Raw genomic sequence first — 12,158 nt, forward strand, 5'->3', positions numbered from 1 at the left:
CCTCCACTCATGAAACAGTCTTCCAGCTATGGGGCAATCCTCTTGGCCCTTGTATCTACCGTCCTTGGGTGTCAGCCTCATGTGATGTTATTCTATATTCCACAAATGAGTGCAGTCCTTCTATGTCTGTCCCTCTCTTTCTAACTCATTTCACTTAGCATGATACTCTCCATGTCTATCCATTTATAAGCAAATTTCATGACTTCATCTCTCCTAATAGCTACATAGTATTCCATTGTGTAGATATACCAAAGTTTCTTTAACCAGTCATCTGTTTTAGGGCACTTGGGTTGTTTCCAGATTTTGGCTATTGTGAACAATGCTGCTATGAATATGTAGGTACAGATGTCATTTCTGTTGTGCTTTTTTGCATCCTTGGGATATATTCCCAGAAGTGGTATTGCGGGGTCATATGGGCAAGCACCATTATTAAATTATGATTTATATATATATAATCATTGATCCTTTTACTATACCTTAGTAAATAATGATTAGAGCCAGTGTGATAGTATAGGGGTTAGCACACTTGCCTTGCATCCCACTGACCCTGGTTTAAATCCTTGGCACCACATAGTCCCCTGAGGACTGCCAGGGTCACTCTTGAACACATAGCCAGGAATATCCCCTGAGCACTTCTGGGTGTCACCCAAAATCCAAAAGAGAGAGTGAATAATAATGGAAATACCAGGTCAAAGAGCTAGCACAGTGGGTAGTGCACTTGCCTTGCATGCAGCCTACCCAGGTCCAATCCACAGCATCCCATATGGTCCCCCCAGCCCACCAGGAGTGATTTCTTTACATATAATCCTTTATATACAATCATTGATCCTCTTACTGTAACCTAAGAAATAATGATTAGGGCCAGTATGATGGTATAGGGGTTAATACACTTGCCTTGCATCCCACTGACCCTGGTTTGAATCTCTGGCACCACATATAGTCCCCCAAGGACTGCCAGGGGTCACTCCTGAACACAGAGCCAGGAATATACCCTAAACACTTTTGGGTGTTGCCCAAAATCCAGGGGCCACACTGGAATCCAGCAGACACAGGAATTAGCCCTGAAATTGGATTTTTCCCCAAACCCCTCCCCCAAAAAAGGAAATGCCTAATTGATTTATTAAAGAACAAACGTTGTAATAATTCTTGACTGGTCTACTCAACAACTTGCCATTAGCCAGTGGAATAATGGAGACAAATAATATTTGTTTTAATAGACAGTATTTATGAATAGGGTTTTCTATTTTCTAGGGTTCATTTTTTTATTTGAAGCACTGTAACTTGCAGTACTGTTAATGATAGGGTTAGGGGACCTATAATGTGCAGACCCTCCCTCCAAGAGAGTGTCTACTTCCCTCCACCATTATTTCAGGATCCCTCCAAACCCACCCCTGTACCCCACCAGTGGTAAGCTCAGTTCTGTAAACCAGCTCTCAGATTCTACTGTCTTTGACCATTTGTTATTCCCATACTCTGCTCAAGTTCATTTCAGAGGGTTTTTTAAATATGTATATTATTTAATAGTGCTTTTAAAACACATTTTTACTGAGAGAGATAGTACAGCAGATAGGGTACTTGCCTTACACACTGCCACCTCAATACAGGTTCTATTCCTGGCACCCCCTATGTTCTCCCTGAGTCTATTAGAGTGACCCCTGAGTGTAGAGCCAGGAATAAACCCTGAGCAATGCCAGGGGTTACCCCCAAACCAAAAATCGAATTAAATTTAAAACATTTTTATTGAGGTATAATTAGATACATAACATGATAGTTTCAGGTATACCATATTCAATATTTGTATATATTAACAAAAAAAAACTCCTCAATCCATTTTATTGACCTCTATCCATATACATAGTCACAAAAGTAAATTATTTTCTCATGTGATGAGGTTGAAAGAAAACATGTTAAGTACTATCTCTGCATTTTGTTCCAGGGCATTCTTGGCTCAGGCTTTGCATTAAAAGTACAAGAACAGCACCGCCAGAAACACTTTGAGAAAAGAAGGAACCCAGCTGCCAACCTCATTCAGGTAAATGTCAGAGTAACTATGGATGGCAACATCTGTCTCTGTAAGAGCTCTGGGTCATTTTCCAGTGTCTGTGCCTTATTTCTTGTAGAGCTACTATTTGGAGGGAAGGGAGCAGGGGGGGTTGTTTTCTTTTGTTTTTCTAAAAAGCCAGAATTTAATGTACAATTTTGGATTAATACAAGTGTTTCCTCCTTCCTTGTCAAAAATAAAAATAAAAACAACAAAAACTCTTTTTTTCAGCAAATGGCTCATGAATTGTTTAGATTAATCAATGGTGCCTGCAAGGCCATGCAATGGTATTGCTCATGGAATAACCTAATATAGCTTATGGATTACTTTGTGAAAAATGTAACGTCATTAAGTGGTACCACATAACATGGCATTGTAGAGTATTTTAGAATTATGTTTGTAAACATAATTATGTTTGCCACTGTTCTTTTTTCTTTGCAGGGGTGGGGTGGGGGGTGTCACATCCAATGATGCTCAAGGGTTCCTCCTGGCTCTCCACTCAGGAAATTACTCTTGGAGGTGCTTGGGAAATCACTTGGGATGCCAGGGATCTAAATGGGTCAGCTGTGTGCAAGGCAAATGCCCTACCCACTGTACTATCACTCCAGCTCCATGTCTGCCCTGTTCTAAATACCAATATTTTTTTTAGAATTTCAAGATTCAGAACCTATGCACTCACTTCCAATACTGTGTAGAGAAATAACTTGATATTATTATTTTATTTTAAATATTGGAGAGATTGTGAAGTATATCAGCATTAAAAGTACAAAATGAGCATATCCTTTGGAGTTCATCCATCATACATATGTTGTCTAGCATTTTGTTTGATTTTCAGTGACTTGAGATTTATTTCAAGACTAAAAGAAATTCTGGGCCAGAAAGAAAGCTCAACAGATTAAGTGCATGCTTTGCCTGCAGTATCGGGGTTCCGTCCTCAGCACCACATGGTCCCAAACACTGCCAGCAGTAACCCCCTACCAAGCACAGAGCTGAGAGTAGATCCTGAGCACCAAAGAGTGTGACCACAAAATAAAAAATTAAAAATGAGGAGCACCCTGTGCTTCCCTCCCCTGCGGACTGCCGGCCGAGTGGCCGGCACACCGACCCCAAGCGCCGCCGCCATTCTGTCTTCCGGCAAAGGTCTGTGACACTCCCTCTACCCGCCCTTCCGGACCCAGCCTGCTCCGCGGCCCTGAGCACCCCGTGCTTCCCTCCCCTGCAGACTGCCGGCCAAGTGGCCGGCACGCCACCCCCAGCACGTTGACCACTGTCGGGTTGTGGGAAAGGGGCGTGGCCTAACCACCAGGGGGCGTGGCCTAAGAAAAGTGGGCGTGACCTCATTACCGGCGGCCGCCACTAACGCGGTGGCAGATAGTTCCCTCAACGTCCTTTCCAAGACTAACATCCTAGCTATTCGCAAGCAGTAGGACAATAAAACACAAGACTTCACATAAGAATTGAAGGAAAGATCTCACTAGAAGACCAGGTTCTACAACCAGCAAGTAAAAAGACAACCACTATTAACTGAGCCTATCCACAATCCTTTTTCGCAACAAAAGGAAACAGGGACACTCATCTTCAAGGGCCCTCTTTCATACCACAACAACAACATGAAGAAACAGCGAAAATCCCCACTGCAAGCAGAGAACGATCAAAGGAGTCCGGAAACTTCAATGGGCGTTTCCTACAAACTTGACCTCTCTGAGAAAGAATTCAGAGTTGAAATCCTCAACATGTTCAATGAACTCAATGCAAAGATGGACAACTTCAAGGAATACCTGGCAGAAACAATACAACAGACAGCCGACAAAATACGGGAAGAAATGAGAGCAGAAATAAAAAACCTTCAAAAAGAAATGAAGGATTCGGTACACGAAATCAAAAACTCTCTGGATGCCCTCAACAATAGGATGACTGCAGCCGAACACAGAATCAGTATGCTTGAAGATGAGCTGCAAGAGGCCTACAGGCAACAACAAACCATGGCAAGATACCTCAAAATAGCTCTAGCCAGAATCAGAGTCCTAGGGGATGATTTCAAGAGGAACAACATTAGAATCATTGGACTACCAGAACCACAGGGAACCAACACCAACGAAAAAGACACAGTGAAACAAATCATTGCCAAAAACTTCCCACAGCTGGACAATCCGGGCATCCAGATTCAAGGCGCCCGAAGAGTGCCAGCTAAAAGAGATCCTAACAAAAAAAACCCCAAGACATATCATAGTTACAATGATGGACATAGCTCAGAGAGACACAATACTGCAAGCAGCAAGGTCCAAGAAGGAAATTGCATACAAAGGAGCACCCCTTAGACTCACAGCAGACCTATCAGAGGAAACCCTCCAAGCTCGAAGGCAATGGTGGGTTATAGTGAAAAAACTCAATGAAATCAACGCTTCACCAAGAATACTTTATCTGGCTAAACTTTCATTCAAACTAGAAGGAATCATACACTACTTTGGGGATAAACAACAGCTCAGGAACTTCATAGACTCAAAACCAAACCTAAAAGAAACACTAAAGGGGCTATTGTAAGACAAGAACTACCCCTACAAGCACAACAAACCCTTGCACAAAGATGGCACAAAATCCCATAACAATAATCTCCCTTAATGTCAATGGTCTGAATTCACCAATTAAGAGACACAGACTGGCAAAATGGATTCAGAGACTGAACCCAACATTCTGCTGCCTGCAAGAAACACATCTGAATAGCCAGAACAAATACAGACTCAAAGTCAAAGGATGGAAAACAATCCTGCAAGCATACAACTCCCTCAAGAAAGCTGGGGTGGCGTTACTAGTATCGGACAACATAGACTTCAGGTTGAAAAAGATTAGAAGGGATAGTGAAGGCCACTTTTTATTAATCACAGGATGTGTATATCAGGAAGAAATCACACTCCTAAATGTCTACGCACCCAATGAGGGACCAGCTAAATACCTACAACAGCTGCTAAGAGACCTTAAGAAGGACATCTCGAGCAACACAATAGTAGTTGGAGACTTCAACACTGCACTGTCTCCTCTGGACAGATCAAGAAGATTAAAACTGACCAAGGAAATACTGGCTTTGAAGGAAGAAATAGAAGAGAGAGGGCTAATAGATCTATACAGGGCTTTATATCCCCCAAAAAAGGAATACATATTCTTTTCCAGTGCACATGGAACATTTTCCAGAATAGACCATGCGCTAGGCCACACAGCATACCTCAACAGAATCAAAAAGATAGACATTGTACCAGCTATCTTTTCAGACCATGATGCACTGAAGATAAAACTTAATCGTGGACAGATGCAGAAAACCAAATCAAACACCTGGAAATTAAATAGCTCGATATTGAACAATGAGTGGGTCAGGAAGGAAATCAAGGAAGAAATCAAGAGGTACCTGGAAACAAATGAGAATGAAGACACGAGCTACCAGAACCTGTGGGACGCAGCTAAAGCCATTTTAAGGGGAAAATTTATAGCTCTGCAAGCATATCTCAGGAAGGAAGAAAGAGCACACATAAATAACTTGACTTCACAGCTCAAGACCTTAGAAGAGGACCAACAAAAGCAGAAGGAAAGAGATAATAAAACTGAGAGCAGAAATTAACGACATGGAAACCCAAAAGACAATCCGAAAGATCAATGAAACCAAGAGCTGGTTCTTCGAGAAAATAAACAAGATTGATAAACCACTAGCAAGACTCACAAAGAAAGAGAGAGAGAGAACCCTTATAAGCCGAATCAGAAATGAAAAGGGGGACATCACAACAGAAACCAATGAAATTCAAAAGATCATCAGAGACTACTTTGAAAATCTCTATGCCACGAGTTTAGACCTTGACCTGACACCATGCACAAAAGTCAGATCAAAATGGATTAAAGACCTCAACATTAGACCACAAACCATAAGGTACATTGAAGACAAGGTCGGCGAAACCCTCCACGATATTGAAGATAAAGGTATCTTCAAAGGTGACAGGGAACTAAGCAATCTAGTAAAAACAGAGATCAACAAATGGGACTACATTAAACTAAAAAGCTTCTGCACCGCAAGATATACAGTGACCAGAATACAAAGACTATCCACAGAATGGGAAAGGATATTTACACAATACCCATCAGATAAGGGGTTGATATCAATGGTATATAAAGCACTGGTTGAACTCTACAAAAAGAAAACATCCAACCCCATCAAAAAATGGGGCGAAGAAATGAACAGAAACTTTACCAAGGAAGAAATACGAATGGCCAAAAGGCACATGAAAAAGTGCTCTGCATCACTAATCATCAGAGAGATGCAGATCAAAACAACCATGAGATACCACCTCACACCACAGAGACTGGCACACATCCAAAAGAACAAAAGCAACCGCTGTTGGAGAGGATGTGGGGAGAAAGGGACCCTTCTACACTGCTGGTGGGAATGCCGGCTAGTTCAGCCCTTTTGGAAAACAGTATGGACGATTCTCAGAAAACTAGAGGTTGAGCTCCCATTTGACCCAGCAATACCACTGCTGGGAATATATCCCAGAGAGGCAAAAAAGTACAATCGAAACAACATCTGCACATGTATGTTCATCGCAGCACTGTTTACAATAGCCAGAATCTGGAAAAAACCCGAATGCCCCAAAACGGATGACTGGTTGAGGAAACTTTGGTACATCTATACAATGGAATACTATGCAGCTGTTAGAAAAAAGGAAGTCAAGAATTTTGTAGTTAAGTGGATGGGCATGAAAAGTTTCATGCTGAGTGAAATGAGTCAGAAAGAGAGAGACAGACATAGAAAGACTGCACTCATCTATGGTATATAGAATATCAGAGTGGGAGACTAATACCCAAGAACTGTAGAAATAAATACCAGGAGGTTGACCCCATGGCTTCGCGGCTGGCCTCACGTTCCGGGGAAAGGGCAACTCAGAGAAGCGATCACCAACTACATTGTAGTCGAAGGCCATGTGGGGGAAGGGAGTTGCGGGCTGAATGAGGGCTAGAGACTGAGCACAGCGGCCACTCAACACCTTTATTGCAAACCACAACAGCTAATTAGAGAGAGAGAACAGAAGGGAATGCCTTGCCACAGTGGCAGGGTGGGGTGGGGGGGAGATGGGATTGGGGAGGGTGGGAGGGACGCCGGGTTTACGGGTGGTGGAGAATGGGCACTGGTGAAGGGATGGGTTTCCGAACTTTGTATGAGGGAATTATAAGCACAAAAGTGTATAAATCTGTAACTGTACCCTCACGGTGATTCTCTAATTAAAAATAAATAAATTATAAAAAAAAATCTCTATGCCACGAAACAAGAGAACCTAGAAGAAATGGATAAATTCCTTGACTCCTATAATCTCCCAAGGCTGAACCAAGAAGACCTGGAGTACCTGAATAGTCAAATTAACATCAAGGAAGTTGAAATGGTAATCAAAAGTCTTCCCAAAAACAAAAGCCCAGGTCCAGACGGATTCACTAGCGAGTTCTTCCAAACATTTAAAGAGGACCTTTTGCCAGTCCTTCTCAAGCTTTTCCAGGAAATTGAAGAAACAGAAACCCTCCCAAACAGTTTCTATGAGGCTCATATCTCCCTAATACCAAAAGCAAACAAAGACACCACAAAAAAAGAAAACTACAGGCCAATATCCCTGATGAACACAGATGCGAAGATCCTCAACAAAATATTAGCAAATAGAATTCAACAACTCATCAAAAAGATCATACACCACGACCAAGTGGGATTCATCCCGGGGATGCAAGGATGGTTTAACATCCAGAAATCAATCAACATAATCCAGCATATCAACAAAAGAAAAGATAAAAATCATATAATCATATCAATAGATGCAGAGAAAGCATTTGACAAAATCCAGCATCTGTTTATGATGAAAACACTCGCCAAAATGGGTATAGAAGGGACCTTCCTCAATATAGTCAAAGCCATTTATCACAAGCCAATGGCAAGCATTGTTCTCAATGGGGAAAAACTAAGAGCCTTCCCTCTGAGAACAGGGACGAGACAAGGATGCCCACTCTCTCCACTTCTGTTCAATATAGTACTGAAAGTACTTGCAACAGCGATTAGGCAAGAAAAAGATATTAAGAGCATTCAGGTAGGAAAGGAAGAAATCAAGCTCTCACTATTCGCAGATGATATGATACTATACCTAGAGAACCCTAAAACCTCTACCAAGAAACTCCTAGAAACAATAGACTCGTATAGTAAAGTTACAGACTATAGAATCAATACTCAAAAGTTCATGGCTTTCCTATATGCAAATAATGAGAGAGAAGAAAGTGACCTGAGAAAAGCAATCCCATTCACAATTGCGCCTCAAAAAATCAAGTACCTCGGAATCAGCTTAACAAAGGACTTGTATAATGAAAACTATAAAACACTACTTCAGGAAATAAAAGAGGACACGAGTAAATGGAAAGACATCCCCTGCTCATGGATTGGGAGAATTAATATTGTCAAAATGGCAATTCTCCCCAAAGCATTGTACAAATTCAATGCGATCCCTATAGGAATACCCTTGACATTCTTCAAAGAAATGGAGCAAGCGCTCCTGAAATTCATATGGAACAATAAGCCCCCACGAATAGCTAAAGCAATCCTTGGGAAAAAGAAAATGGGAGGAATCAACCTCCCCAACTTCCAACTCTACTACAAAGCGGTTGTCATTAAAACAGCATGGTATTGGAACAAAGGCAGAGCTGCAGGCCAATGGAATAGGGTTGAATACTCTGACATACACCCCCAAATATATGATCATCTAATCTTTGATAAGGGAGCAAGAAATGTGAAGTGGAGCAAGGAAAGCATGTTTAACAAATTGTGCTGGCAAAACTGGACGGCTACATGCAAAAAAATGGGCTTAGACCTCCATCTATCACCATGTACAAAAATCAGATCAAAATGGATTAAAGACCTCAAAATCAGACCAGAATCCCTAAGGTACATTGAAGATAAGGTCGGCAAAACCCTCCACGACATTGAAGCCAAAGGTATCTTCAAAGCTGACACGCCACTGGCCAACCAAGTGAAAACAAAGATAAATAAATGGGACTATCTCAAACTAAGAAGCTTCTGCAACTCAAAAGAAACAATGACCAAAATACAAAGACAGTCTACAGAATGGGAAAGGATATTTATGCAGTACCCATCCGATAAAGGGTTGATAACAAGGATATACAATGCACTGGTTGAACTCCACAAGAAGAAAACTGCCAACCCGATCAAAAAATGGGGTGATGAAATGAACAGAAACTTTTTCAAAGAAGAAATCCGAATGGCTGAGAGGCACATGAGAAAATGTTCAACATCACTAATCACCAGGGAGATGCAGATCAAAACAACAATGAGATATCATCTCACACCACAGAGACTGGCCCACATCCCAAAGAACAAAAGCAACCGGTGTTAGCATGGATGTGGGGAGAAAGGGACTCTGCTTCACTGCTGGTGGGAATGCCGACTGGTTCAGCCCTTTTGGAAAACAATATGGACGATTCTCAAAAAGTTAGAAATTGAGCTCCCATTTGACCCAGCAATACCACTCCTGGGAATATATCCCGGAGAGGCAAAAAGGTATAGTAGAGATGACATCTGCATTTCCATGTTCATTGCCGCTCTGTTTACTATAGCCACAATATGGAAAAAACCAGAGTGCCCGAAAACAGATGATTGGCTAAAGAAACTCTGGTATATTTACACAATGGAATACTACGTAGCTGTCAGAAAACATGAAGTCATGAAATTTGCATATAAGTGGATCAACATCAAAGTATCATGCTGAGTGAAATGAGTCAGAAAGAAAGAGACAGACATAGAAAGATCGCACTCATATGTGGAATATAAAGTAGCTGATATTTTATAAAGTAGCTAAAGTATACAAGCTTACAATGTTGCGATTCCTGGCAGACATTTCTCTGGACTTAGTTACTAAAATACTAAAATACAGAAATCCAAAACTATGCTGCTGCTGGTGCGGCCTCCTGACCTCATATCTCTTCATTCTCAGCAATGGAAAACAAATTGCCAAATGCTTTCTTTTCAGCAGATCGACTTTAGCGGGGAGAAACTCCAAATCAATAATAGTGAATTTTTTGTTTAAATATTGAATGTAATCAAAGTAAAGTGAAAGTAAAGTGAAATTTACCAGTTACACATGCGGGGTGGGGGGCTGGGGAGGTGGGAGGAGGGGGGTATATCGTGATTCTTGGTGGTGGAATATGTGCACTGGTGAAGGGATGGGTGTTTGAGCATTGTATAACTGAGACTTTAACCTGAAAGCTTTGTAACTTTCCACATGGTGAATCAATAAAGAATTTTAAAAAAAATTAAAAATGAACTTCAGAACAAGGAACTTTTTATCTTTGCTCTCTTATCTTTTTATAAGAGAACCATACTTTAAATAATGGTTATTGGAGAATCACATATTTATCAAAATATGGGGCCAGAGAGAGCACAGCAGAAAGGGTGCTTATCTTGCATGTGACTGATCCTGGCAGTGCATCAGATCTATCAAGAACCATGCAGAGTGACTCCTGAGAAGAGAACTAGAAGTAAGCCCTGAGTGTCGCTAGGTGTGACCCAACCCTTCCCCCAAAAATCACAAATATGGGGCCAAAGAAATAGTAAGAGGTTGGGGCCAGAGCGATAGTAGAGAGGGTAGAGCATTTGTCTTGCATGCAGCCAACCTGGATTTGATCCCCAGCATCCCATATGGTCCCACAAGCAGCACCAGTAGTAATTCCTGGGTGCAGAGACAGGGTATGGACCCCCACCTCCACCCCCCCCCAAAAATAGCAAATAAGAGAAAAAAAGAAAAGAAAAGAAATAATAAGGGGTCAAGGAGATTGCCTTGCATGCAGTTGCTTATAATTCAGTCCCAGGCATCACATGGTCCTTGGACCATCACTGTGTACAGCCCCCATATGAGGACCTGGAGGCCCCAGAACAGTAACAGAATAGCCCAGGTCATCCCATGCACTGCAGAGTCCAAGCAGCACAAAATCCTTAGGTCTCCACATTGAACCACTAGCCCAGTGGGGCAAGAACTGCTCAAAGGGACCCCAGGGACTTCTGAGCACTGCTTGGGAACCATAACCCCCCCTTAAAAAATAATGTGGAGTTAATATTTTATTAAAAACAAGATGCTAATGCAATTTCCACTTTCTTCTGTTCCTTCCGGTGGAAAAAAAATTCTAAACCAAAGGGTTTGGGTGACAATCGGGGTGACAATCTGCAATGCTAGGAGACTTGTCTTCAGGCTGTGGTCATACCTTGTTTTAATTTAGACTTCAGGTTTAAGAACCAACTAGGAATTGGAGAAGACCATCACTGTTCAACCCTCCTAACCTTTGCCTGATATTCAGTAATGCCAGTGGACGTGTACCATAGGGAAAAAGCATTGGGGAGGAGGGTTCAGTTTTATTATGAAGATATTCTGTTTGTATCTAATAGCTAAATATAAATATTTTTGTTTGGGGGTCATACCCAGCAATGCTCTGGGGTTACTTCTGACTCTGCACCCAGTAATTACTTCTGGCAGTGCTAGGGTACCTGATAGGATGCTGGAGATGAAACCCAGGTTGGCCGCATGCAAGGCAAGTGCCCTACCGCTGTACTATATAACTCTAGCCCCTGAATATAAGTATTTTTAAAGATTATATTGAGAGGGTCTAGAGACATAGTACAGCATGAGGGTGTGGCCAAAACAAACAAACAAAAGATGACATTGGGCTGAAGAAAAAGCGAGTACAGTGGTAGGGTAGTGGTAGTGGTAGTATAAGTGTACAGCGAGTACAATTTGCACACAATCAATCTGGATTTAATCCTTAATACCACTATGGTCCCCACCAGGAGTGATCCCTGAGCACAGAGCCAGAAGTTAGACCAAGCACCATAGGGTGTGGCCCAAATCCCCTATACCCAACCCACAAAAAAAAAAAAAAAGATTTGATGCCAGAGGATAATCACAAGATAATCACCATACTGAAAAGAAGTGTCCTACAACCAATTAGTATGCACACAAATTGCCCTGAAACCTAGAATAACTAGTCTTCCTGTCTTTGGCATTTCCTCCGCACCCCACCCCTACTTTCCCTGTCCTTCATGACTGTT

The 12,158-nt window shown here is 41.8% G+C and overlaps 1 protein-coding gene across 1 annotated transcript in view; it reads left to right on the forward strand.

The window, feature by feature from the left end:
- The window catches only part of KCNQ5 (potassium voltage-gated channel subfamily Q member 5), a 588,348-nt gene that overhangs the window by 492,685 nt on the left and 83,505 nt on the right, over positions 1-12,158 (forward strand). The window contains exon 7 of the mRNA XM_055134600.1: positions 1,937-2,032. Coding sequence (XP_054990575.1) covers positions 1,937-2,032 — 96 coding nt within the window. The remainder of the gene's footprint in view (positions 1-1,936; positions 2,033-12,158) is intronic.

This window comes from Sorex araneus, chromosome 4 (assembly GCF_027595985.1).
Source record: "Sorex araneus isolate mSorAra2 chromosome 4, mSorAra2.pri, whole genome shotgun sequence".
In the NCBI taxonomy this organism is placed as follows: domain Eukaryota; kingdom Metazoa; phylum Chordata; class Mammalia; order Eulipotyphla; family Soricidae; genus Sorex; species Sorex araneus.